At 33.0% G+C, this 27,844-nt stretch overlaps 4 protein-coding genes across 5 annotated transcripts in view; all 4 read left to right on the forward strand.

Annotated features, from left to right (window-relative positions):
• The window catches only part of LOC145314354 (protein Skeletor, isoforms B/C-like), a 39,870-nt gene extending 28,344 nt beyond the window's left edge, over window positions 1-11,526 (forward strand). Inside the window, exons 2-9 of the mRNA XM_080154232.1 lie at window positions 7,821-7,877; window positions 8,227-8,355; window positions 8,775-8,841; window positions 9,198-9,272; window positions 9,637-9,786; window positions 10,171-10,209; window positions 10,483-10,606; window positions 11,418-11,526. Of these exons, the coding sequence (XP_080010358.1) occupies window positions 7,827-7,877; window positions 8,227-8,355; window positions 8,775-8,841; window positions 9,198-9,272; window positions 9,637-9,786; window positions 10,171-10,209; window positions 10,483-10,592 (621 nt within the window). The 5' untranslated portion in view covers window positions 7,821-7,826 and the 3' untranslated portion in view covers window positions 10,593-10,606; window positions 11,418-11,526. The remainder of the gene's footprint in view (window positions 1-7,820; window positions 7,878-8,226; window positions 8,356-8,774; window positions 8,842-9,197; window positions 9,273-9,636; window positions 9,787-10,170; window positions 10,210-10,482; window positions 10,607-11,417) is intronic.
• Window positions 491-7,402, forward strand: LOC145314917 (uncharacterized). The gene is made up of 12 exons (XM_080154992.1): window positions 491-1,273; window positions 1,567-1,738; window positions 1,994-2,112; window positions 2,917-3,026; window positions 3,377-3,430; window positions 3,804-3,843; window positions 4,144-4,204; window positions 4,652-4,766; window positions 5,149-5,226; window positions 5,520-5,585; window positions 5,873-5,965; window positions 7,065-7,402. Exons 1-12 carry the CDS (start codon window positions 491-493, stop codon window positions 7,357-7,359), a joined length of 1,986 nt encoding a protein of 661 aa, XP_080011118.1. The 3' UTR covers window positions 7,360-7,402.
• Window positions 11,527-13,170: 1,644 nt separating the features above from the next.
• LOC145314356 (uncharacterized) overlaps window positions 13,171-27,844 on the forward strand; it is a 71,936-nt gene continuing 57,262 nt past the window's right edge. For both annotated transcript variants that reach the window (XM_080154234.1, XM_080154235.1), the window contains exon 1: window positions 13,171-13,260. The gene's annotated coding sequence lies outside the window, so the exon portion shown is untranslated. The remainder of the gene's footprint in view (window positions 13,261-27,844) is intronic.
• Window positions 19,144-20,710, forward strand: LOC145315282 (uncharacterized). The gene is made up of 2 exons (XM_080155306.1): window positions 19,144-19,978; window positions 20,346-20,710. Exons 1-2 carry the CDS (start codon window positions 19,268-19,270, stop codon window positions 20,556-20,558), a joined length of 924 nt encoding a protein of 307 aa, XP_080011432.1. The 5' UTR covers window positions 19,144-19,267; the 3' UTR covers window positions 20,559-20,710.

Genomic DNA, 27,844 nt, shown 5'->3' on the forward strand with positions numbered 1-27,844 from the left:
GTTGAAATCCCATCGTCTTCGTGCAATCAATCAATGTCTAAAAAATTGTCGAAATAACGCAGCATTTATTAAAAACCCATCTCTGATCCTCTTCAATCCTAGAATCTAGGGGCAAGGAAACTAGTACTTCATACGGTTAATAAATAATAATTCTTTCCTTTTAATCTCCTTTTAATTTCTCATGTTTTTGGAAATAATAATAAATAGGTATTAATCTACCCTATTGCAATTCTCTCCAATTAAAAAATACAGATTTAAACTATGGTCATTCTAGGATGCTGACTTTGAATGGGCTTGGGGAGAAGATGGTAACTTACAAATCTATGAAATTAAACAGGGAGAACCCCAGAGAAACAGCATTTTTGCAAGCCAATATCCTAATCAGACTAATGAACTTGATATTTGCAATGACTTGCCTGTTAATCAAGTTGATTCTAACAAAAACAAAAAAGAAGATATCAAGATATCTGATGATGAACTAAATCAAGATATGAACTTAGATAAACCTGTCATTAATGAACCTCTTACTAATGTATCCATTCTTCAGAAACAAACAATTAACAAAACTGATAGTGAAGTAAGTTCTGAGAGAAGAAAGGCAAGCAAACGAATTGCTGAGGCTAACAAGGATCATGATGTTAATGAACAATCTGTGATACAAGATCATGAAGCATTTCAAGATGTTATTCCTAGCAAGGCTGCTAGAAAATATTCACCTGACCAACCCACACAGAACACTAACCTAATAGACACGGTTATAGATCAAGGTAATGAAATGAAACCTGAAATTGACAATCATGAAAAGGTTTTAGTTAATCCTAATACTGAAGAGCTTACAAAAACAAATGATGAGCAACCTATCATAGAAGAGAATGATTTAAAAGAAGCACAAACTATTGATTATAATTCTAAATATGAGTTACCTATGAATGAAGAAGAAACTATGCTGCCTCCCAAAGAAGATAAAATATTACTTGAAGAACCAACAAAGATTGACAAAATACAAATGCCTGATATTAAAGTAGATCATATCCAAGAAACGTCTTCAGCTGAAGAACTAATCGAACACAAACCAAGACCTGTTCCAGATCTATTGGTACCATCAACCAGCATTTTGAAATACGACATTCCATTCTTCCTAGGCAAGCTGATCAATGAGAAACCTATACCTGAACCTCCCAAGACAAAGCCTCCATGCTTGCCTGACTCTATAGAGCATGGCTTGATAGCCAGTAGAAGGAATTCTATCACAACAAAGCCCAAGGAGTCAGTCGTTGAAGATGAAGCTAAGGATTACTATTGGGATTATGAAGAGAACTGTTGGAAGGAAGGACTTTCATTATATCTCTCTTTTTGTTTTTTCTTAAATTTCTTGTTCGTGTAAAGGTTCAAAATCAGTAAAAGAATCAGAAGTTAGATAATACAGATTCAGTAAAATGTTTTATGATTTAAAAATGAAAAATGATTACATTTAGTTTACTAGACATTTTTTTAAATTTTAATTGCTGAGAACCATTAAAGAATTTATTGTTATTGATATGTTTATAATGGAATATCACCCTACAGGAATGTGACCCTACAGAAGAATATGAGTGGGAGTACATGGATTCAGAAGAGGAGAAGAATGTTGCTCTCAATGCTGAAAGTAACAACAAGAAGGAGGAGATCACTGATGCTGCTAATAGGAAGTCAAGCAAAGATACAAAGTCTGGTAAACAAAACCAGCAAAAAGATAAAAGTGAGGAAAACTTTCTATAAAAATATTGCTATGCAAAAAAAATCGGCTCAGAGAGCGTATAATTAATGACTTCTAACAACAAATGACCAGTTATAGGCCAGTATATAATTATATTTTACCATTGGTCACTAAAAATGCAAACTGGCCTATCATTGGTCATTTAAAGTGTATTATATCATTTTTTTTATATAATCTGCATCGAATTATAGCGACTAAATTTTTAGTGCATTTTCCTAACAAAAAAAATTTTTTAAGGAAATGATTCAGAGATGAAGGAATCAGGAAGTATGTTTGGCTCCAGTGACGACGACCTTTCTAACAGTGATCTGCTATCTTCTATCGCTCTCTCTGGCTGTGATAAAGATCTGGAAAGGGTAAATATAAAATAACTTATGTTGCTAGTAGAGAAAGAACAGTAAAAAGAGATTCCCTACTTGTGCTTTTACATCTCTATTGTCTTACCATTGAACTTTTGGCGTTGTTGAGCAAAAAAACTATGGCATTGTTGAGCAAAAAACCCTCCCCTTATTTTGAAAAAAACTATTAAAATAAACGGTGTTTGTTTATTATCTTAGGTCAAGTTAGGTAAATTTATATTAGGTATTGGGAAGCCCTACAGGTGGGGGGGGTTTTGGTTCTACAGATTCTTTGAGGGAAAGCAAATAAATCTTTCACAATATAGAGGATTACCCTCATTCTATACCTATATGATTGACAACTTTTCAACTTCCGTATTGTTCAAATATTAAAACTAAAATTTTTATCATATTAACCCTATGGTGATGGTAATGTAAATAAAAAATATAATTGAAAAAATCTTTTTAAAATTATTTGAAATATTAAATATTTACTTCTTTCTTTTAGATAGTAATGGCGAGGGAGAAAAATTGAAATAGATAAATAGATATGTACTTATAGAAAACTAGCCAATAGTGAGATAGTTATATCGAGCCAACTCTAGTCATGTATAACAGCAATGTAATAATAATCATTAATGAAGCTCTTTATAATGTCTACAAAAAAGGAGTAAATTAAAAAAACTTTTGGCCGAAAAACCTTGATACTTTTTGTAAAATTTATCCCCTTTGATAGGACATATAAAGAGCTTCAACTTTTAAAGACCTAGAGTAAGAATAAAAAGGTCAACAACCACAATATAACACTTTGAATAATTTCAGGATAGAAAACTAGCAAACAAATGGAGTAAGAATAGAAAGAGAAGCAAACAGCGGAACAGAAGTCATAGCAGGAAAAATGGATTTAATAATACTTGCAGTATAATTGCCCAGTTAACTATTTGTATAAAACAATTGACAATTGATTTATTTCTAAATATCAAAGGCTTTACTAAAGTCTAGGTGACATTTTTATTTTATTTTAAGTACAAGTTTGAAATTTTCTTTTTGGTTACATATTTCATTTTTAACTAGCGAAGCTACTCTATAATTCTTAATCTCCATATGCCCGTATATTTATCATCTACGTTAAGAGTAAAATTTTATTTTCTTGGCTGCTTTTGAAGATACAGGCTTGATTGTTTATACATTTTCACTAGAAATGTGCTTCGCTGCTATTAAGAATAAGTGATCTTGTTGACGTTGTTTATGAAAAGTAATGTTTATGATATCCATTTACCAGAGAAAATAACGAGAGCAGTTCAGATTCTGAAGACGATGGAGATTACTCTTACAGGTAAGCCCATCTCTATCTTACTTTTATACCAACAATTTTAAGTTTTCACCTTAAACCCTTTTGATTATTTAATAAAAATGTAGGTGGACAATGCGTCTCAAAAAACAGCAATGTTACGTCATAAAAATGAGGGAGATGAGAGAAGTGGGAAAGAAAACCCTTAAAAAAGAGATGGATAATCCCCCATTTTTATGACGTCTCAAGGCTGATTTGTTTAGAAACTTTGTCAAGCTATCAAAAAATTATATTTATATAATATCCTATCTACATGTTATTTTAAAATATCAAGTTATTTAATCGTTGATATTTTTGGTATTAAGTAATTTTCTCTTCTTTAACTTACATTAAATAAAAATTGTAAATATATATTTAGTGCTGAAGACACCTGTACCCTTTCTGTACCTGGGCGCTCAAGGAAAGAATCCTTTAAAACTATACAGAGTTCTTTATTTTAGGGAAGCTTCATATAGGTCGCGTTAGCTTAGGTCAAATGCTATTGTAAGAAAAACTAGACCCAAGTCTGATTGGGTTCTTTTTAATGAAATGAAGCAGTTTTTAGACCCCAGAAAAATTTCTCTATTTTAAATTTAATCCCCTCTCCCAAAATAACAATCGCAATTCAAATTTTTAAAATTTATATGGTTTGCTGCCCCCTACCCTGCAATTGTAGAGCTTTTAAAAACAAGAAAATAGGTTAAAGGATTAACTATTATAGAAGAAGGAGGCATGGAGTTACAGAGTCGCCTTATGAATCTAATATTGATGAAGACAGAGGTTTGCATTTCATAATTAATAATTTTATCATTAGCATACTTAATCGCTATTTAAAATTACTTCTAGATATTCTTCCAAAATTAATAAGATTTATATTGGTAGAAAGTACCTTTTTCTCTTGAAAAGAAACATTGGGACTAACTAACATTATGTATATAAGATTATCGAGTTGCACGGTTATGGTGACAAACAAAAAAGCTGGTTTATCCTTTATAATGTAGAGATAATTTGATGCTTTGATGTTGAGTATATCATGGAGGGAAATATCCCCGGAAAAAAATCCAACTTTAAAATATGTATTTTTCTTTACACAAATTAAGTTGTAATTGTTATCAACAAAAAATGACCAAAAATTGAATTAATTGACCATATTCCCCTCCCTTACTCCCTGGCTGTAAGCTGTCTACAATATGATGCGATAAATAACTAATATTGTTCTTGTTTTAGCATGCGAGATAAACAAGAGAGCTCGCAGGCGAAGGAAAGAAACCATGGATGAAAATCAAAATTATATTGGATCTAATAAAAGGGATCAAAAATCATCCAGAGATGAAGATGGATTTAGGAATGGATTGACTAATGATGTCTATATGAAACGGCAACTTACATAGAATTTTGACTAAATTATATGTGTTCAATAAGGTTTCTATTTGTTCTCAAGATGGTGAGATCAAAGTCATTAATTCGTCCGTCTTACGAAAAAAAAACAAGACTCTTTACGTGTGTTATGAAAACATTTCATAGAAATTAATTTTTTAATATTCAAATATCATTGCTAGCTCTCTAACCACTGAACCGATATGGTTCTCCTTTACAATGTAGCTTCTCATAGGTCCTTGGAAGGTTTAACTCTTTTTGGGGAGGGTACCAACACACTCTGAGGAGAAATTGCCCCTAGAAAAAAGTACCCCCCCCCTTTCATTTTTTAAAAGTCAAACCTTAAATAGGAAAGACAGAAAAGATTCCCGCCAGAGAAGTATAAAGAGAAATGAGAAAGATGCTGAAAAATACAAAAATTTAAGGTCAGGACTTTTGAGAGCATAAATTGCTGTACATAATATTTTTCTAATTAAAAAGAGAAATACAATACTTTTGTAATTCTTGCTGTATAATACTACTAGCGTATGCGCCCCTAGCCATTAGGGTTTTTTATTCGAAGGGGTAGGGGCAGAACTACAGCCAAACACCATCCCAAGATTTTCAAATAAAATAACCTAAGATATTTCTAACATTTTATTTTATCTTATTACTACTGCCCTATCAATGGATATATTTGTACTTGTTTAGTTGGTATTCAATGTTTTTATATTTATAGGGAGAATGACCGACAATCAGATCTTGATGAAGACAAGCATAAGAACTCTGGTGACAATAATGATAAAGGAATAGAATTGCTCAATGTTTATCCATAAATATGTACAAAGCTATGGGTGGTTTTCCTCATATCATATTTTTTATTGTAAAAGTACTTGTAAAAAAACAACATATTTTTGATGCTTTGTGTAGGTTATTAAGGTCTAACAGTGATATATTCTGTAGGGGTAATCCACCTCCCCGGCCCCCCTTCCTCTAAAAAAATTCAAATATAATTTTTAGGAATTTTTTATGGGTACTGCAATCCTGCCTCTTACATGTTAAAAGAATAACATTGACCAAATTGATAAACTTAGGAGAGAATGGCGAAGGAAAGGAACAGGATGATGAGAATGTCACCTTCTGTATGTGGGGTCATGAAAACTGTAGAACTAAATCACATTACAGGTATGCTCTCTCTCTGTATGTGGGGTCATGAAAACTGTAGAACTAAATCACATTACAGGTATGCTCTCTCTCTGTATGTGGGGTCATGAAAACTGTAGGACTAAATCACATTACAGGTATGCTCTCTCTCTCTGTATGTGGGGTCATGAAAACTGTAGGACTAAATCACATTACAGGTATGCTCTCTCTGTATGTTGGGTCATGAAAACTGTAGAACTAAATCACATTACAGGTATGCTCTCTCTCTCTGTATGTAGGGTCATGAAAACTGTAGAACTAAATCACATTACAGGTATGCTCTCTCTCTGTATGTAGGGTCATGAAAACTGTAGGACTAAATCACATTACAGGTATGCTCTCTCTGTATGTTGGGTCATGAAAACTGTAGAACTAAATCACATTACAGGTATGCTCTCTCTCTCTGTATGTGGGGTCATGAAAACTGTAGAACTAAATCACATTACAGGTATGCTCTCTCTCTATGTATGTGGGGTCATGAAAACTGTAGAACTAAATCACATTACAGGTATGCTCTCTCTGTATGTTGGGTCATGAAAACTGTAGAACTAAATCACATTACAGGTATGATCTCTCTGTGTATGTGGGGTCATGAAAACTGTAGAACTAAATCACATTACAGGTATGATCTCTCTCTGTATGTTGGGTCATGAAAACTGTAGGACTAAATCACATTACAGGTATGCTCTCTCTCTCTGTATGTTGGGTCATGAAAACTGTAGGACTAAATCACATTACAGGTATGCTCTCTCTCTCTGTATGTTGGGTCATGAAAACTGTAGTACCAATTCACATTACAGGTATGACCTCAATGATTCTATGACTACCACTGTTTAAATTACTTGAATGTTGCATCAGATTTTAATTTACTCTAAAATAAAGTGATAAATACAGTTGGCTAAAATGACGATACCCCCCATCAACCCTCTTTACGCAACCACCTCCCCTCCTACTGGATGAACGAACTGAAATTTAAATGAGATCCATACTCCATATTACAACGTAAATTAACGATAAATTTTCAACATATCCACATATAGAATATCCATTACTGTTTAGCATAACCATCTTTTTTTTCCAGGTACAACTGGCAGTGGGACTATGTGCAGAAGTATGTCGAGTCACACAACAAAAATGTCGTCGGTTTTGTACCCAAGGACGAACACAACACCATCGACTACAAACAAATTGATGCCCCAACCGCTGAAGAGCCAAAGAAATCCAAAAATGAGGGAATCAAACTGAAAATGCAAATGTTGCAAGAGAAGTTTAGCCAGAACAAGACGAGTATGTCCATGAAGGCGAAGATATTTGAGAGAGATCTCGAGCTGGATATGCTCAAGAGACGAAAGAATTTAAATGTTAATAAGTTTTAATTCATAAATGAAGATATATTTCAAAATAAATTATATATTGTACATAATATTTTTTTTATTTTAATCTGAACCAAAGTAAATCACGAACACACGAAAAACTACGAATCCTCTTATAATGGTAGTCTTTTTGAAGGAATGTTTACAGTCAATTTTCTCCCTTCTCCTTATCCTAAGAAAACTTTTAATTGTAAAAAGATATATTTATACTCTTTGTATGATTTGTTTTAGATTTATATACTTTTTTAAAAAATATATTAAAATATACGAGAAGAAAAAAATTTGATTATAAATTTTAAAACATACAAAATGTTATTAAGATATATCTTAAAATTCCTTCTATTTGAATAATATTTAGCTTTATCCATATTTCTAAAGTATTGAAAATATCAGCTGATTATATGTCAACTAATCTGGTTAGTTAGTTTGTAAACAATTTTTGACGAGGAAGGGTGTTACTGTTTAGTAAAATGCTTGTGAAGTTTATTTTGTTTTCGCTGATTCTCGCTGTAATTGAATCAAGGAGTGATATTTTAACATTTTATTTATTGCAAATCCTATTATGCAAAGTCTTAAGTATTTTTTTTCAATGTAGCCTAAAATCTTGCTAACCGATGGACCGATATGGTTTCATTTGTCGAGAAGCTTTTTATAGATCCAGGAATTTATAAATTTTTATGGGAGGGTACCACCACCCTCCCTAAAGAAATCGCCCCTAGAAAAAAATGACCCCCGCTCAATTTTTTCTCCTACCAAAATGGAAGGGGTGCATCTGCTAGTTTTTAAATGTAGAAAAGCTCACATAAAAATTAATGTTTTAAAAAATCTGCTATTGATTTAAATTAACCTAAATATCATTAAATTACAAACAGACAATGCACCGTCAAGGAAAGCTGCGTACCTGTGCGGACCTGTGGTCCTATTCTGGAGGCCATCCAGGTTGCCAGCCAGAACAGGGACCAGGGCCTTAGGCAGAGGACTATTGAGTATGTCAGACAGGTAAGCAAGAATATTTCGATTTTAAAAGAAGAAGAATTTATATATGTCAATACTTTTTTTCATACACAAAAATATATAAATGAAAACTTGTTTATTGTAGTGTTATAAAAGGTACATATTATTTAGAAGCATTAGACTAAAATTTACTATATCCTTTAGGATCTAAATGTATTTTGTTTATTTTGTTAAAAATTAATTTAATTTTATGTCCTAATTCTTCTTACAATACCTCTATAAGAATATCCAACCAGATAAGATAAAAATAACACATTAAATAAGTCACTAGATGCTTTGTACTAAGCAATTTATACGAAAGATTCAAAAACAAACCAATACAAAAGGTTCAGAATTAGTTTGCTTTTTAAAAAACATATTTAATGAAATTGTATTGTTCAATTTGAATGTTTTATACGTTTTAGAATATCTGTGGAAGAATAGATCAGCAAAGAGTTTGTTGTCCTTCTGACAATCCAAGTCCAGCGCCAGGTAATATCTGGCAGGTATATAAAGGGATAAGATAATGGCCGATATATTGGTGTGCATCTCCAATATATATACATCAATTACCCTTTTTGAAGATTACGATTAGTGGTTGAAACGTTTGGACACTCAACTTAATTAACCAACCAACCTTATTTCAATGGAAGTTCCCAAAGTTGTGAAGGAAAAAAATAAGCAAACGTTATTATAAAACTTTGGGGACTAATGTAATGAACAGCCCTTTGTCCCCTTCCTTAATAAATATCTGGGGATGTTGAAACTATTGCCATATGCCGTAAATTATTTCTGATTTAGATCATAAAATATTTTTGTAATTTGATTTTGAAATGTTTTTATTGCAGTTCCTGAGCAAGAAGTATATCTTGGAAACTTTGTAACAATTATTCATGATGTCACAGGAGAGGTGTATGCCAAAGGTAAGTGTAGTCTTAGCATTGCTTAAAACAGTTACCCATTGTTGTCATTACGGCCAGTTTAGAAAAGGCTGCTGTTTTTTATTGGTATTATGTAGTATGTCCGTCGGGAAGGTTTTAATCTACTTACTTAAGAGATGCGACAGATTCAACCAGACAAATCCTCCCCCCCCCCCCCACTACATAAAATAGTTATGAACAATTGGGGGGGGGGGGGGGGTACCATGTAGCCAAGCTCCCTCCTTTTCTTTTGTATTTCCTTTCATATTTGTACAAAACAGCTAACCTTCTGAAATTTCTCTTTACTTCCTCCTCTTTGTATGTTTATTTTGGGTATTTCTTAATAAAACAATTATTACTTTTTTAGGTACAAACAAGATTGTGATTAAAAACCTTACCTACGACGGACAAGGTCCGGATGCCTTTTTTGTTGGCGGCACAGCCACAAATTCTCCAAGTGACAGTGGAGTGAATGTCGTCTTACCTTATCCTTTCAAAGGAAGACACTTTGGTTACAAGGAAAAATAAGCTTTAAAATGCAATAGCAAGTAAAAAGCCCTGATTTTGACTAATTAAACAGTAAGTCGAAAAATCTATCCTAAATTGAATTATCAGCACTTAAGGTAGGAGGGGGAAAAGTTGACCCCATCCCATTTAAATTTTGGGGGAGGGGGGTTGAGACACCCTTCCCAAAAATAGTTTAAAACTTTCCCAGGACCTATAAGAAGCTTCACTGTAAAGGAGAACAATATCGGTTCAGTGGTTAGCAAGATCTTTCGGGACAGACAAAAAATGCTTACTACTTTATATAATAGGATTGTCTTAGACTTATCTATCTGCCTCAGCCTCTAGGAGCTTTACACCAACTTGAAAGAGGTTTATGTTTTAAAGCTTGCTGTTTAGGATACTTCAGTTCCTGTTCTTCCACCTTTCAATGGGGAGGAGAGTCACTTTACATGAAACGTGTTATTTGTTAACTAATAAATTGTCTATTTAAAATTTAGAACATTTCAATTTAAGATGAATATTTTCATCATTTTAGTAACTTTATTTTTAAATTTTTTATTGAGGGAATGAGCATGATAATTTCAAAATTTTCAATGTAAGTTAACTTCTCTTTTTTTTATAATATGTAGAGAGACACTTCTAGCTATTATACTTTAAATTTTATTCATTTAATTGATATTTCATGTAAAACAACTCTAAAACACTTAGACTATTGAGCTGACCCTACCTCCCGGAGTTGATGTCAATCAGCTGCGCTGGGTGTCCTTGTGGTGCAGGAAGTTTGGTATCAGCTTTGGTCATATCATCCTTGCTTAGACATTGTTTAACAGGTATAGAAGATTGTTCAAATAAATGGTAGTTCAAGGATGTGTAATATGGTTAGGGGGTGATACAACTTCCTTAAACAACGAATTTGGAATTTTTTGAAAATACATTTTATTTTACTGTAGATATAAAACTTGCACGTACCAAGATTGTTCCATGAATGGCAAGAAATTAAAATTACAATCGCTAACAGCTGCTACTTTAATTTTGCTATTATACATTTTAATCAATCTTGTTAATTAATAACATAAAGCATGTACGTTAACCTGTCCGTCTTTGCGTATGTAACACTTTCTTCTCATTAAATACCTCTATAGGTTTTGAGTAGCGAAGCAACTCTATAATTCGAAGTGTTCGTCCGTATGTCCGTCTGTTTGAGACAAAAAGAAAAAAAAATGATTTTCTCGGCTCCTATAAAAGATAGAAGGCTAAAACTTCTTGCCAACATTCCTATCAATATGGAGCATAATTAAGTATTAAACATCCGTAGCAGTCGGACTGCTTTTGGCAGCTTTTTAGCCGCTTTTTTTACAACAAATTTTCTCTTATCCTACAAAAGTTACACAACTGAAACTTCTTTGCAATAGTCCCTTCATTATGCATCATAATTAGGCATAAAAAATCTATGGTAGTCTGACTACTTTTAAGTAGCCTTTTAGCTGCTTTTCTTTTTACAACATCCAAAAACATAACTTTATTTTTTAGTTTCGTGATTTTAAGCTTTGCATATTCTCTATCTTTTCTTGTTTTAGTTTTACTCTGAATAATTCAACACTATTTATACCGTTTTTTGCTGTTAAATTATTTCTATTTCAGATACCTGAGAACCTTAAAAGTTTTATGAACAAAATGAGAAGATTTATAAGAATTTTTTTATGATATTTTACTTAAACTATAAACACACAATAAATGGAAAGAAATAATATTTATGTTTTCAGTAGCAAAGTTACTCTATGCTTTAAAATGTCGTCTTTAAGAATTGTTAATAATTATTGAATTTATGTTGATTTTGTATTGGTATTCCTATTTTCATCTCCAAAGTAAACTTGAAGCATATATAACTAACTATTAAGATAAATAATCAGGTAGCTTATGATGTTCGCAAAGTTCTATGTAAAATTAAGCATGTAACATGAGAACAATTATGTCCAGCTAGTGGTAGTTTAGTACCTTTATTAGTTCAGCAAAATGAGACTAAAAAAATTTACGTGAACATGATAAAATATACAGCAATTTTTGTCTAAAAATTATTGTAAGAATTTAACTTTAATAGTTAATTATCGCATCGTTTTATAGACAGCTTTCTGCGGATATTAAAATGAAAAAAATATTAGCTTAAACCCAATTTTGTTAATGCTATACATGATTTTTTAATATGGCTGAGAACTTGTTCTAATCCAGCAGATATTATTATTGGTTCTTATTTACAGTTCAATTGTTAATTTTATTATTCTTTTTTAACTTTTCGTATCATTCCCTGGTTGTGATATAATTTGTGTGATGCTAAATCCCTCTGAATATCCGGTTAACTAGGATTAATTAGAGTATTACCGACCATGATATTTCTAATATACACGGACATGAACAACTTTCCTACATAATTTGTTAATTTGAGTTCAGATGAAAATACAGAATAGAAACATTACTCTAGATAGTTCATCTAACATAATAATCCGTACAACGTAAAAGAGAATTTCTAAGCGATACATTTCTATGCTTCGTACATTGCAAGTTCTACCAGCCTAATATAGCCATTCAAAGTGTCCTTACCCAAAATATTTTTCTCCCGTATACAAATGACTCACAGCTAGGTAAAAACTAAGAAAAAGGCAATATTTATGAGAATTTTAACATTAGATATAATACTTTAATCCAATCATATTTTCATCTTTAACTGTCCAATTATCCTATTAATTTAAGAATTCTTTTCCATGTTCAATGAAATAGTAAGAATTTAGAATTTTCTAGATCCTTTTCTCTGTATATCAATTAGGGAATTTTAAGGTTTAAGTGACTTATTTTCAAGTATGAACATTTTTTAGAAATTTTTATTTTTTTGGCAGCTTAACATTTTTTTACAGTGTCCTTAAAAGATAAATCTTAATTAGACTTTCATTTATCAAAGTATATTCGGTTGGTTAAAGTAAATTTTGCTTTTAGAGTAGCTGCGCTACGGTTATTAATTTAACTGATTTTTAGAAAGCAAATAATAATTGTACAACAAAAGAAATAAGAGATGGGGGAAAAGGAGTTGCCATATAAAAGATACAAATATAGGAAAGAGGGGGAAAGGGGAGAATGTGAGATTACCTTTTAATCTTTACTTACATGGTAGTTGGTTATTTATGTGATTACAAACCACATCTAAAGAGACATTATTTTCGTTGTTACAATATAAAGCAAACAAGGACAACATTTATTAAAGTTAAGCTCTTAAACTTTATGAAGGGATTATTGGTATTTTGTGTTATTAACAGAGTATATTTTTTTTAGCAACAAAAACAGGAATTTTTTAAACCAAAAAAAAGAATGAATAAATTAAAAATCCGCAAATCCATTTGCAAAAAATCTCTTAAACCATTTGCATTTTATTTTGTCCGTCAATGTTTTATAGATAAAGATGTTTGTGACAAACTGAATGAAAAAGAAAGATTATATGGTAAATATTTAAAAATATATTAAGTGTGACTTCTCTATAGCTTTGTTGAACGTTCTTCGAGGGTAGCATTTGATAAGAACTTCTGTCACTTGAATATTTCAAATGCATTATATATATATCAGTAATTTTTAAGAAAAAAAACAATGAAAATGTTATGTGTCTATATATGCATTTATTTTTACCTATTAATGCACGGTTTTGGCTAAGAATGTTAGTATGTGTGTAAATCTTTTAAAATTCTAGTTTTCGAGAAGACCTTTGGGATTAAATAAGGCCCTGCTAAGTACCGGGGGTAAATTTTGGGGAGGGGTAAACTAAATTTACCCCTGCCAACAGATTTCAGGGGGGGTAATTACCCCCCCCAAGCAAATTTTACCCCAGGGGTAAAAATTTTTTTTTGGGGGGGGGTAAAAAAAATTTGCGGCGCGCTTCGCGCGCCATTTCCCCCCCCAAAAATAAAAAGATTGGACGCCCCTGAAACCATAGGTATCATTTTATTATGATCCATACATTCACATATTTGCTAGTTCTAAATACCTTTTCACGTGTTAAATAACATGTTTTATCCATAAATAGAGCAAAACAACAATTAAGAACATTAATGTGATACTATAATAAAACAGAAAAATATGCAGCAAATTTAACGTTTACTTTCATAATCTTTTAGTGATAAACATATATTGGTAATAGATTAGTTACACTATTAAAATTTAATTGTGATTGCAACGTAAATGAACGACGATAGAAACCGGCCACATAAAAGCAGTGCGCCGGAAGTATTGCACTGTCGGACAGGTGTTTTCTTTAGGTCATTTATTCAGAGCAAATACCTTATATGTACATATTACTTATTATATGTTACATATTTTAGGGGCGTTGCATCTTAATAATTTGTCAGTTGTCCATTCCAAAACTTCTGTCTATCTAACAATTAGAACTCCACCATTCCAAGAGAAAAACCTACCCCCTTAAAAAAAACTTTTTTTAAAACTAGAATGGCTGGCATTGTCAATAAATTGCTAGATTACATTTGTATTCTCTTAGAAATGTCTTTCAAACTTTTAAATATATTTGTGGTAAATGGTGGCTTTGCTACCAAAATATATTGACATATGTACAATACATATGATATTAACTATACTTCGTTAGTTTGGATATATTTAGCCTTGTTCCCTTTTTAAAGTATAAGCGCTATAACAAACACTTTTCTAATATAAGCACACGCCTAAAACTTTAGTATTCATTGTTAGCTTTGGTAGAATGTTATATATAACATTTTTAATAAATTACCAAGGTTGTTTAGTTAGAATTAAATGAAAAAGAGTGTTTTTTAACATTCTGGTGGATAAGAAATAACAAACAAATAAACTTACATAAAATGGGCATGAACTTCATAAAATTTTTATAAAATCAATTTCACGAGGTATGTAAAAGCAAGATACGGAGTTTTATACTTAGCTAGTGAACATGGAATTGAACCCATATTCTTTTTTCACGAAAATTTTATTTTTAAGTCCACTCACTTTAACCCACAAAATGGTATATAAATTTATGTACATAATTTTTGTAGATTATTTATAGAATTTACTACATTGATTGCACAAAATATCCATAGGGTTGGTTGGGTTAGTTTAGGTTAAGTTGTTTTTACGATCTAAAATATCAGCTATCAGCTTACTCATAGGCTATCCCAATTCATCTACTGCAAGGTTTAGGCCACTCGCAGTGGCTAGTGGCTTGGGAGCAATCTTTTGTGTATGGAATTCCTATCAATTAGTTTCCATTTTTTTCTAATGGGCATAATATAATTTTATTCATAATCTATTTAAACTTTTTTGCGCATATTTGGGCTACAATTGTTACATATTAAGTAAATAATTCTTGTTTTGTGCAGCTACTCTTAAGTATAATCCGTAACAAGATAAATATATTAAAGTAGTCAGTCTTTGCACAATTTAAGTCTTTAAACAAACAATTTTCATTTTACAAAAATACGTCAAACACTGAGTTAAAAATCTGCTATTAGTTTACTATCAACTAATTATAAGGTTTTAAAAAATACAAGATTTATATCTTATTACTGTATTAAATTTTACTGCTGTTATCAATCTGTGTATATGGATAAAATTATTTCTGTTATCTTTGTTATTTGTGACAAATATGGTTTAAAACCAGGAAAAATGATAAACACTGCACCTTACTAAATGATTTCAATACTTGCAACCAAAGTTTACTGTTTTTCCACAGAGTAACAGTTTTAAGAGTGATTTTTTAAACTTGAATTAAAAATTTACCGAGTCACAAATTCATATTAGATCTCTAGGTAATTAAGAAATCAATATGCTCTATATGAAACTAATTAATATTTGTAAAATAAGGTACCCCAAATGAGCATATTGTATTATTTTTTTCTTGTCAAAGCTGAAGCAGTTTTATTAACCTTTTTATTAATAGTCTAAATGGTTAAATTGTAATGAGATAAATGTATTAGATTGTGTGTGCGAATGGGGCGTTTGTCCATAATTAGGTATGGAGACCGCTCTTCTATGAGTACTACTAAAACCTAATTTTAATGCAATACACATAGACATTCTCATCGTCGGTTCGCTTGTTTAGAATGCTTAACCCTCTATTCCCACAAGTATAATACGAATTTGGTTGAGCTGGTGGAAGCTCAACAAAAGACCCACGCGAAGTATTATGTTGCTTTAACCTAAGAATAAATGGTTGGTTTTGATATTCGATCAGAATCATATAAGTATATTAAGTATTAAGGAAGGAAAATGTTTTTATAAAGTGTATTTATATCACAAGTGCATAAGTTAAGTATGGAAATATTTACAGGATAAGTGTTAAAATTATAAGTAGAGTAGGACAGAAATATGCCCTAAGTCCCAAGCAGTGAATTGTGCTAAGTGTTAGAGTTCTAACATAAGGCCTGAGCTCAATTCATGCTAAGTACTAAGGGGCCTAAATTTAAACTACAATGCATGCCAAACAACTAAGTCATTACCTTTTAAAGCCAGAAAGAGAAGTTGATGGTAGGAGAGTTAGTAAATAACTGAATAAATTCAAGAGGTACATGCTATAACATTAGCTCTGGACCAGGATTTTAGTGTTTGTCTGTGCAATTAAATATCTGTGTGTTAATATGTGACGTAAATCAGGCATGGTTGTAGGCATACATATATGTACTGGTTGTTTATACGATTACATTAACTATAAACATAATATCTTTAATAAACATATACTATTAGCAAATCACATACAGATTACCATGAATAGGCTTTCGTTACCCATATATGGTGTCATATAGGTAGAGACAGGCCTATGAATGCATAAATTGATACAAATAATGCCTTGGGCCTAGCTAAAGTAATTGTGTCTTGCCCCTGAGTGCTACTAGTTAATTGCAGGGCACGTGTCAATCAAAGGTTCATAATATGATCTATATAGTGTTGATTTTATATCAAGCATAGATAGATAGTTGTGGATGCGAAGCATTTCTGTAAAAGTCTCATATGTACGTTCAAAGAATTTGAAAATTGAGGATCGCATCTCCAATGGGGGTAAGTTGTTAAAAAAGAAAAAAGAGAAAAAGAAAAAGTTTAGTAGTCCCAGTATATAGGCATATATAATAAACTATAAATGTATTCCAAGCTAAGTTAAATACGCTTTCCATTAAGAAAGTATGATTTGCGTATTTTCATAGCTGGGTATACAAGATGATAAACCTCCCAAATAGAATACATTCTTTTCTTGAGGGGTTTAGTTTTATCTAACATTGTCACATCAATAAATGTTTTTGCGTTGGTTGTTCTGGATAGTTCAGCTTCTTCTGATGATGAACTAGGTGGTGAAGTGCTCTCGTTCGAAGTGTAGGTTGAGGTTGGGGGTGAGGTAGATATGTAGCCAAGGGCGTCCACTTGTGCTACCTCGTTTCCATTCTCGTTCAAGGTGATTGAGTGATTTTCCAGGTCATAGTAGAGTTGGTTGAGGTCATTGGTAGAGAGGGACAGTGTGCTGCTGGAGCTAGTGTCACTATCGGTCTCCACTCTACTATCTTCTCTGGTAGTCAGGGCTGTATTTAACAAGAAATTCCTGATGGTGATGGACAGGTTCTCTGAGAATCCATCGTACTCTGGTGTGGTGATGATGTTGTTGTTCTCGTCTATAGTGTCAAGGTGTTGACAGGAACACAACCGCAATCCGTCCAAGGTAGGGTGGTGGTAGGGCTCCAATACTCCATGATCATCTAGGTTATCTCCAGGCTGGTCCATGGTAGATCCTAAAAAGAGTTAGTGCGCGTGCTCCAACCGGTTCCTTGGGGTATCCTGGCTATGGTAATCTAAACAAAAGAAGTTTTAATAATCTTTTATTAATCCTTTTATCCCTGGGATATTCTAGAAATTCTTTCGTTACAGATAGACCTATAATGGATTGGTTAGTTATCTCTATTTCTGTTAAATATAACTGTTTCCTGAATATAAACAATATTTTATATAAAAATGTATAAGTACAATTAGTATTTACATATCGTATTATTTTCTTTTGTTACATTACTCGTATGTATGTAAAAATATAAGATTCTACTAACAATAGTTGGTAACCCTTTGTTTGTATATTTTGTATATGTACATATGGTTTATACCATTGTTGGTATTAGCTGTATTTATGTTATTTTTAACATGAATAAATTTTAATCATTTTAAAGACTAATATCTTACATTACGTCGCTATCAAGTGTACCTTTTTGACTTAATATCTATAAAATATGTCGTTCGACGTCCGTAATTAAATTTTACGTAACAATAAGTTGTCAACCCTTTGTTTATGTTTGGGCGGTCAAAAGTGATAGGGGTTGGATTTGAGCGAGGTTATAAAAAGCTGGCGGCCCAGTAATTATGCTCATTTATATAATAATTGTCTTTGCGAGCGGAGCTTGCGTTCGAGTGTTTAATTTTACCGCTAAATTCCAAGAGAATTTATATAAAAGTGATAAAATATAGTAACCCGTTTGTTTTATATGAATGTTTTTATGTTATAGATTGTTGATATGCCCATTATTGCATTCGTTAGCCGCTATTTAAGACTCAAGAATCTTATTTTCTTCGTCGATAAGGCCTTTATCACTGTGTTTTTAAACGAAAGTGGGTTAGAAGCAATATGGGTACATCTTCAATATATGACAATTTTATTCTATATAATATTTGTAGTTTTGATAGGACATATCTGAGTCAGCAGGTAAATTGACGTACCTTGTTTTGTTTACGTTTTCCGTCTGCAGAAGTTAAAATCGTTCATCGTAAACAAAACTTATATTGACACAGATATGTTCCATCATTCTATTCGTTTTAACTTTTGATTACAGCGTTCCCTTTTTATAATCAAAACTTATTTGAGTCCTGATTCAAATCTTCTAAAACAATTTTACTATAGGTTCTAAAATAAGATTTCTTTTTACTTAATTCAATTATAATGACGCTAATTGATAGATTATTTACGTTACGAGTAACTCAACCATATTATAAAAAAAATGGTCGCTTACAAAAATTATATTTAGCTAGCTTTATCGAAAGTGTTTTTTTTTTAACATCAGTGACGATACTCAGATTTAGCTAGTATATAAGTTTTTAATTGCTTAATACATCATAATGAATATGTTTTTGATAGCTCAGCGATAGCTATTTTTAAGCATTGAATCATGTAAAATTAATTACGTATTCTTTAACTTAATTGAATCTAATAAAACAAAGTTTTAATGTTTGAATAGCTTAACGATAGCTATTTTCAAGCGTTGAATCATGTAAAATTAATTACATATTCTTTAATTTAAAGAATTTTACTTTTAGATGATAAATCAAAGTTTAATGGTTAGGAGGTTCAACCATAGTTGCTTAAAATACAAAAAAAATATTCGTGTGTACAGTCTTTTTCATAAAATCAACTTTACTATATTGCCTTTCAGAATCACTAGTCCTCTATTTTAAATTTACATTCGCTCATAATGTATGTGCCTGACAGCCTGGACGCGCATCAGAATATTAAGGAAAGATTCGAGGAATCAATGAGGGCGGCTGCGGCCACTCTTGCCAATTCCTCGTTTCTTGAAAACTCCTTAGACGACTCGAGTTCAGTGTACAGCGACCAGTCTGGGATGCCAAGCCTTGCTGATGTCGACGACTATGGGGGTACAAGTACTGTAGAGTCCGAAAGGGATCAAGGGGAGATGTTCGGCAACGAGCATCTCTCACTGATGCTTAGTAGAACGATACAAATCATCTGGTCTCTCCTCAATTCGGTGATGCAGAACTCCTGCGGTGACATTGGTGACGATGTTGCCGGAGGTGATTCTGGGTCTGCCGAGTTGGGGAGAGACCAGAAGACGAGTCTGGACACCTTCAACATGGATGGCTTAATTAACATGTTGTTGGGTTTAGGCTTGTTTTCATGTGCTCTTATAGTGGTCTTCTTCGGCGCTGTAGGGCTTGAGACTCTTACACGTATTGACAACACCTCAGACAGGTCGCTGGCTCGCTGGATAAGAGATGTATGTACGCGCCTCCGAAACATAGGCGTCAGGACCATTGAGCTTCTCCACTGCAGTAACAGGACCAACAGGACTAGAGCTGGGGCTATGTCGCCAACTGCGGAGCCGTCGGACACCATGTATGAAGCCGCGTCCTCTGAGATTGATGATATTCTGTCGGATACACAGGTGATTTTTCTTCTGTTGTATATTTCTTTTTTTTTTGTTTTGTATAAATTTTTTTTCTAGCCACCCGTTTTGTCTAATAAAGCATCATGTTGGTGCAGGGTTGTTCTGTCCTATTCTCACTTCCTCAACGTTGACTTTCGGCTCTTCCATATATATCGCTCACCGTTTGTCGTCGTTTTATGCCGCCAGAGAAATCCGCTCGGTTACCGCAATTAAGTTGAGATACCAGTTAACATTTACTAAAATCTTAAGTAGCAACCTAATATTATTTCCCTCTGGGAAAGTTGAGAGTTTGCTCGTGCCGCACGTTTCTCATTGGGGGTTTAAATGTTAGATCAAGACTTTTATTGTTTTCCTTTTGTTTTAGGCTCCCTCTGCTAGTCCATCGACTCCAGCAGAAGTAAGGTCCAGAATTGGCCTGTTTGCCGTACACTGTTTGTCTGCCACTGAGGATCGGGTTACTGGAAGAAATGTGCCTGCGGGCTTGGAAACCTCGACGGGAAGTCCTGGCTTCCGTCCGTTGATTGTTGATCAAGCAGAGCGTTTACATGTAAGTATCCATGCTTTAGTTTTCTATTAATTTTCAGAAAGAGGCTGTATATTTGTACACGTATCTAGAGGTATTTGCAACTAAAATTCTTTTATTGGTAGAATATTAATCTTAAAATGTATGGTTGCATAAGCATTTTTGAACCGATCTAAGATTTTAATTCTAGTATAAAGTGGGTTGAATTGCTACCTAATCATATAGCTTGTACAGGATTTTAGGCATTCTCATTTACTGCTTTTCCTAGACTCGTTGTTGGCGTTGGGATTAAACTAAAAGATCTTATTATATTTTAGGCGACCAACTCCATCCCCCTGGCACAGTTTTACACCAATATGGGGAGGTGTAATCGAGTCAGTTCTGAGAGAACAGCTGAGGTATCCAGCGACAGCTCTTCCTTGAGCTCTATTATGTGCTTAAGTCGCATTGAATCTCCATCTGCAGCTGATTTGTCTGTGGTAAGTTTGATAAGCTCTTATAATATTTCTTCGTTGCAAAAAATTACGTAACTTAGAATAGGCTGTTTAGCTCAGATAGCTATGCTATTAGACAATAACTTTACTTTAACTATGGTGTAATTTCTTCCTAATAGTTAATAGCAAGATTCTAGATAAAGTATTAGAAAAAAATTGACTCACAAACATATATGGATTAGCGTTGATAAATTTTCTTGTGAACATTTATTAACATGATTGTCTAATAATGTCCCTTTTCTTAATTTTAGGATGCGGCCAGTTTAGTCCCACTGGTTGACGATATCGAAGACCCCGATCTCCCGCCAATTAGATTTAATGCGGTGACTGATGAGATTGAGTACCCCACTCCACTGCGGGTCCTCAGTTTAGAACGTTTGCGCCGCTCCATGCGTACTCCAACGCCTGCTATCTTGGAAGAGATAACATCAGCGGAGAGTAGCTTCAACTCAGCTACGCATTCCTCAGATAACAACAGGACAGAGGATTCCGGCGTCGAGGGAGTCCCTCGACGTCGGGGTCCCATGTTCCCTAAACGTACGCCGTAAAGTGGCGCTGTTAGCTTGGTTGAAAATATGACATACAAATTTTAAGACAATGACCAGTTTTAGACAACATGTGACTAAATTTACAGATTTTCTATTCTTATGTAACTAGTCAAAATAGTAATCACTATGAAGTAAAGACTTTTGTTATTAGACATTATGACTTTTTTTTATACTGTACAAAGCCAAACATTAATTTACACTTCTGCCATTATATTATGTATATATATGTTTAGTCTGTAAGGATATTTAGTATGTAAGGAAATGATTATAAGGTTGTATCTTCTTTATGCCCATAATTTAAAACTTCATTCAATTCTTAATTACTTTCTTCGTAAGCGAACTAATCCTTTTTCTTTCTCAATAGTATATTAACAACTGTAATTACAGCCTTATGTCGCAGTTTTATTCATTCTTGTTAGCTTGTAAGGGTCATGTATATATAGATATTTAATCGAACTCGCAACTCAGTACCTTTTCTCTAAATTTCATTTATATCCATCCCTGTGCATTAATCGTGAATTTTAATTGTGCTGTGATATAGAGAGGACTTGTAAATAGCATATATTTTTTTTGTAACTAATATCTAAGTAGACCGAAAGACTGACGTTAGACAAAATTATTTACATACGCTTATTCAAGTATTTTTAAGAAAACTCATGTAAAGACTGTTTGTAACTCAAGTAATTAAAGTAATATCATTGGTTGGATGATCTCATTAAGGAAGTTTTATTTAATTAGTAAGGCTTAGAATAAATAGCGTTTCCCTTTTAAATTTCAATACAATAGTCACAAAGTTTAAAGTCTCAAGGTAAAATGTTCTTATGTCCCTTTAGATTTAAAACTAAGTCTTATTTCCAACAAGTAGAGTTAAATGTTAGGCTTCCGTTAGCTTGTTATTAGGCTATGTGCTTTCTATATGTATAAATTCAACATTTATGTATAAACTCAACGTTTAGCAATCTCGAAGTTTTATTATGTGCCATTATACAGCTTATGTCCAAATTATATTAACTAAGATGTTAAATTGTCAGAAAACTTCTTATTATCATAATGTTTTTCAAATACTGTAAAAATAAAAGTTTATGTTCTGTTTTCAAAATTGATTTAATTTTAAGTTTTCACCAAAGAAAAATATTTGTCAAAATTTTTATACCTTTCTAAAGATTATTTACTTTTTGTTTAAATAAATATAGCAATTTTAAGTAGCGTATACACTGTTATTTACTGATTTAGTATTTGTTGTGTACCACTCCCGTTTACGTAGCTACTCTATAAGTATTATTGTCTGTTCCTTAATTTAGTTAGATACATAATTAAAGTTTATTTTTGCAAGGTGCTTAGTTTAGCTTACATTCACTTGGTTTATGATAACTTGTATAAATAACAAAATTTCTTGTTATGTCCTTTTTGATACCTCTACTATGATTTATGCGATTAATTTCCTATCGTTTTCAATAATTACATAGAGATATATGAGAATATAAGTATTTTACATCAATACACATATGTACAAGAGGTTTTATCATATGCAAAACTTTTATATCGTTAGGATACGTCCGTACGTCATTGTTAGAAATCAGATTATAAGAATCAGTTTTAATCTAGTTTACTCTTCGTGGATAGTGGGGAGAGTACAATGCCCAGAAATGAGGAGGACTGTGTCTCTCAGATTCTCTATTTGGCGTGCTACTGCCCGTAATTCGTCTGTTATAGTCTGTCGGTTTCTATACTCTTGCTGTCTATACCGTATAACCAAACGGTTGTATGCGTCTCTATAAGTGTTTCTAAGTATACGACAGTGCAAGTACCGTACAATACGACTAGGTTGGCTGATTCCACAACTAATTTTAAACGCTAACATTTCTTTAATCATCGTAAGCAAGTTATAACAATATTCTACTAGGTTTGCGAAGGTCTCATGTAGAACCCGTTGTGATCTAGGCATAGGCTTTCGGAATCTAGTTTGCATTTTATAACTTTTGTAAAATATTCTGTTAAGACTTACGTGTTATGTGGTAACTGTAGTACTTCACAAGGTTGGTGATTTCCTCACTTGTGGATATGTTATAGTAAACTGACTCAATTTCAGGGTAAAATTTAAGTTATCGTTATTGTTTACTACTACTAAAATTCTGAGTGGGCGTTTCCTGTCCGAAGTTATAATTAAAGTTTTTGACATATTTTTTTTGTATGTAGAGTGGTTATAGTTTCTAATAACTAATCAACTCATCATAATTCAAGGCGTATGTATATAGGTTGCCTATTAGTACTGCTATGTTTGTACACTTTGTACAATTTGTATTAAATGTTTTAAATAGTTTTTGTGTATATTTTAGGGTGCGTATTTAACATTTGTAACATTCGTATTTTTGTACAATCTGTATCAATCGTTTGACTCTGTTTGCCTATACAGAATCAAAACTTCCTATATGCAATTTTTTTTATGTAAGTGTTTTTGAAGGGATCGACTCTTTAGTCGACGTATATTGCATATAGTTGGTCTCCCCGCTGAAGAGAAAAGATGTATATTTTACCACTGAATATATAACCTTGAGTGGGAAAATTTACATGAATATGATAACTTAGTTATCAGATTAGAATAACATATTATCATATTGTTCACAAGTTTACAGGGTAAATGGAAATGTAAATTATGGTTGTGAACTTGTGCCATTCCGAAATCTGACATGTCTATCATTTATTTTCCTAAGTCGTCGACCTCCGGTAATAAATACGGAATCGAGTGTCATGTCCTCGTCGGCACTTGAGTCCTCTATGTCCGAATCAGAATCTAATGGTTTCTTATTTTGTGACGCTTCTTTTCGTGTTTCTAAGGGTGAGTGTGCGCGTATTCCTGGTTGTGGATCTTTTGAATTAACCGGAAATATAAGCGGAAGTGTGTCATTTTTAACTAATGTGGCTATCTCTTGATTTGTGAGTTTATTATAAGGCTTTGTGATAATATCCCTTATTTCCTCTGGGAGGGTGTCAAAATGTTCGTCAATTGGCTTGAACTTTTTGATTTCGTTGAAAGAGTATTTAAATATTTCAGTCTTCTTGTCAGAAATTCTTTCAAGCGTGCAACTGTTAGGGCTTACATCTAAAACTCTATAGGGTGAAATATGATAGATAGGTCTAAGATTGGGGTTAACACCAGGTGTAATAGTGTTATTTCTAACCAAGACAAGATCTCCTATATCAAATTGTTTGTGTATGCGGGTTTTGTTAATATACTTTAGTTTTGCCTCCCTTCCCTTTTCAATAGCTTTTGCTGAAATGTCCAAGTTTTCTTGTATACCGTCTGAGAGATCTTGCACATAAGCTTCTGTGCGTGCTATTTCAGGGTGATATTTATCCGGTTTTATTGCTCCAAAGAACAATTTAGACAGGGAGCTACGTGTCCCGAATAATAATTCCATGGGTGAAAATCCAGTTTTTGGTATTTTAGTGCAATTATATTGTCGGACTATTAACGGTAGTAGATATAACCATGAGGTTGTTGAGTCTTGCGCTAAAATTTTAATGATTGGCCATTTTATTACTTTGTTGCTAGCTTCCACCAATCCTTTAGAGGGTGAAAAGTACGCAGTAGAATACAAAACTCGGATGCCAATAGAAGCAAAGAATATCAAATTTTGCTTTTCTAAAAATGATTTTGCATTGTCACACAATATTTGTCTGGGGGAGAAATTGGGATAGAAATAAAACATGAATTTGTCTATAAATTCACGGGATGTGAGTGATTTCATGGGATATGCAAGAATCATTCCTGTTAGTTGGCAGACTATAGTGAGGATATGATTATAACTACGATAGGGGGGTAAGGATTGTATGTAGTCAATACTTACACATTCAAAAGGTCTTGAAATTGTACTATAAGTTCCTACTTGTTCTAGTTTTGTAGATGAATTTTGAAGTTGACAATTTAAACAAGATCTAGTGTAATTTCTAACATATTTCTTAAGATTAGGGTGGAAGAAATTCTGCATATTTAAAAGCATTTTAATTTCTCCACTATGTACTAACAAAAGATGAGTATAGCATACTAATACTGGTAGTAGTTTGGTTGGGAGATAAACTTTTAAATCTCCTTTTATTTTTGTAAACAGAATTGTGTCTTTAAGTTCGTAGTTCTGTCTTTTATAAGTGTAGGTGTTTGATTTAGAGGTTAGACAACGTGTGTAAATATCAGAGTATTCCTCTTTTTGGTTTGCAATTATATTTTCTATGCTAATCCTTTCTTTTAGGATTTCCAAAGGTCTTAGTACTTTGCCTATAACTCTATGTTCTGCGGCAAGTGAATTTATGGTGATTTTGGGTTTTTGTTGCTTTGGCTGTGGGGGTTGTTCATCATAACCCAAATAGTCGGGGTTATCCATAATGAACTGTGTCCATTCTTCAATAGTCCAAACTTTATATTGGGGTAAGTTATCTTCAAACCCAGATTTAACAAATTTAGGTAGGGCTACCTTTTTAATGCTTGGTAGAGTAGCCTTATATGCCCTTGTTAAGAAATCTGCCAAATTGTCTTCTCCTCTTAAGAAGGACATTGTTAGCTTCGGTATTAGAGTTAACAGAGTGGTATTCCACCTTTTCAACTTATTAACGGCTGTTAATGCTTTAGGATTGAAGAGATAGTAAGCACACTTTGCGTCTGTTAACAAAGTACATTCACAGCTTGGACCTATTAGAGTTCTAAACGAGTTTGCTGCATAAATAATTCCTAGGATTTCAATGTCTATGATATGTAATCTTGACTCAGCAACGGTAATTTTCTTTGAGGTATATGCGATAATTTCAAACATTGAGGCTAAAGATTTTAAATTAAAGCTATTGGTTGATGAAACCATTGCGGGTCTTACTATGTGTTGCTCTTTGTGTCCATATAGTAAAAATACAAAAGGGGGTTTTGTTTTGTCTGAACAGTGTTGAGTGACAGGTTTGGCACCCTCTATATTTGTGATAACTATCACAGGACGGTACATAGCTACACTAAGAGCTTCAAATATGAGTTGTTGCGGATCTAGATATACATATCCATGCTCTAGTTTGCGAATAAATTCTAAGAATTTATCCCTATCATTATTAAATACAAATTGAATATACTTTTGTCTCAACATCGTAGAACGTATAATTTTTGATGCTCTTTGCAGGATAGTGGTCAAAGGTGTTTGAACTTTATTTAGTTCTAGAAGCAATTGTAAAGATATCCCGAGACTATTGTGTACAGTGTCTTCAGGATAGCCCAAAGTTTTACTAGCTAAATATTCAAACTCAGGTGGTCCATCTTCAGACATACGCTTCGCATAATCCTTAATGTTTTCACCTTCATTCTGCAAAGGTAGGGGTAAAATTGGTAACCTATTATCATAAATAACATGGTGTACAGGGTCATCGAAGTTTAGCCCAGGGGGTAGGGTTTTAGCCTGTAATTCTGGTGTCACTATTTGCGCTAAGACTGCCGAATATGAGCCAGTTGAGGTGCCGGCTGCGTCTGATAAGATAATCTTAGGTGCCGATAAGTTAACTAATTTGCTAAAAATTGGTCCTGAGGCTAAAGCTTTCTTAATGTCTTCGAATGCTTGTCTTTGTTCTGGAGTTGGGACAAAAGTTTTACCTATTCTAGTAGAAGTAAGTGAAGTTAAAATATGTGTAGGAGCCATAATATCAAATCTTAAATGTTTATGCATACTTTGTAGTACTCCCATAAAAGATCTCATTATAGTAATATCAGTAGGCATGGGAATGTTTAGAAGTTTTTGTACTCGCCTTTGATCTACACAGCAATAATTATGTGAGATGAAGAACCCAAAGAAATTTACCCTACTTTTAAAAAGTTGTGATTTCTTTAAACTAATCTTTCCTTTATGCGTGTGTATTCTTCCCATAACTTTCTTCAAAATCTTAAAATGTATATTCAATGATTCTGATCTAGTTTTAGCTAGTTCAGTTGAGACAATGAAATCATCGTAAATGTGTTGGACTTCTGGGATAGGTGAGTATACCATCTTGGCTAAATCACCGTCCATTACAACATTACCATTATCATCACAAACCAATTCCCAGTGTAATATCTTTTCCATAAAGCGTGATAGACTTTCAGGTGAAGTCTTAATGCCAGTTGGTAAGGATGCGTGTCTAAAAGCTCCTAATGGGGTTGCAAACAATGTTAGGTCTCTGCAAGAAGGTTCTAGCGTTATACTATGAAAGGCGTTAGCCATGTCACTACTACTATGCACAAATTTATCCCTTAGTGACTGAATCAAATTTTCTGCTGTGGGTAGCAGTGCAGGTTCAG

This window comes from Acartia tonsa, chromosome 3, assembly GCF_053477335.1.
Source record: "Acartia tonsa isolate MP-2025a chromosome 3, ASM5347733v1, whole genome shotgun sequence".
Classification (NCBI taxonomy): Eukaryota; Metazoa; Arthropoda; class Copepoda; order Calanoida; family Acartiidae; genus Acartia; species Acartia tonsa.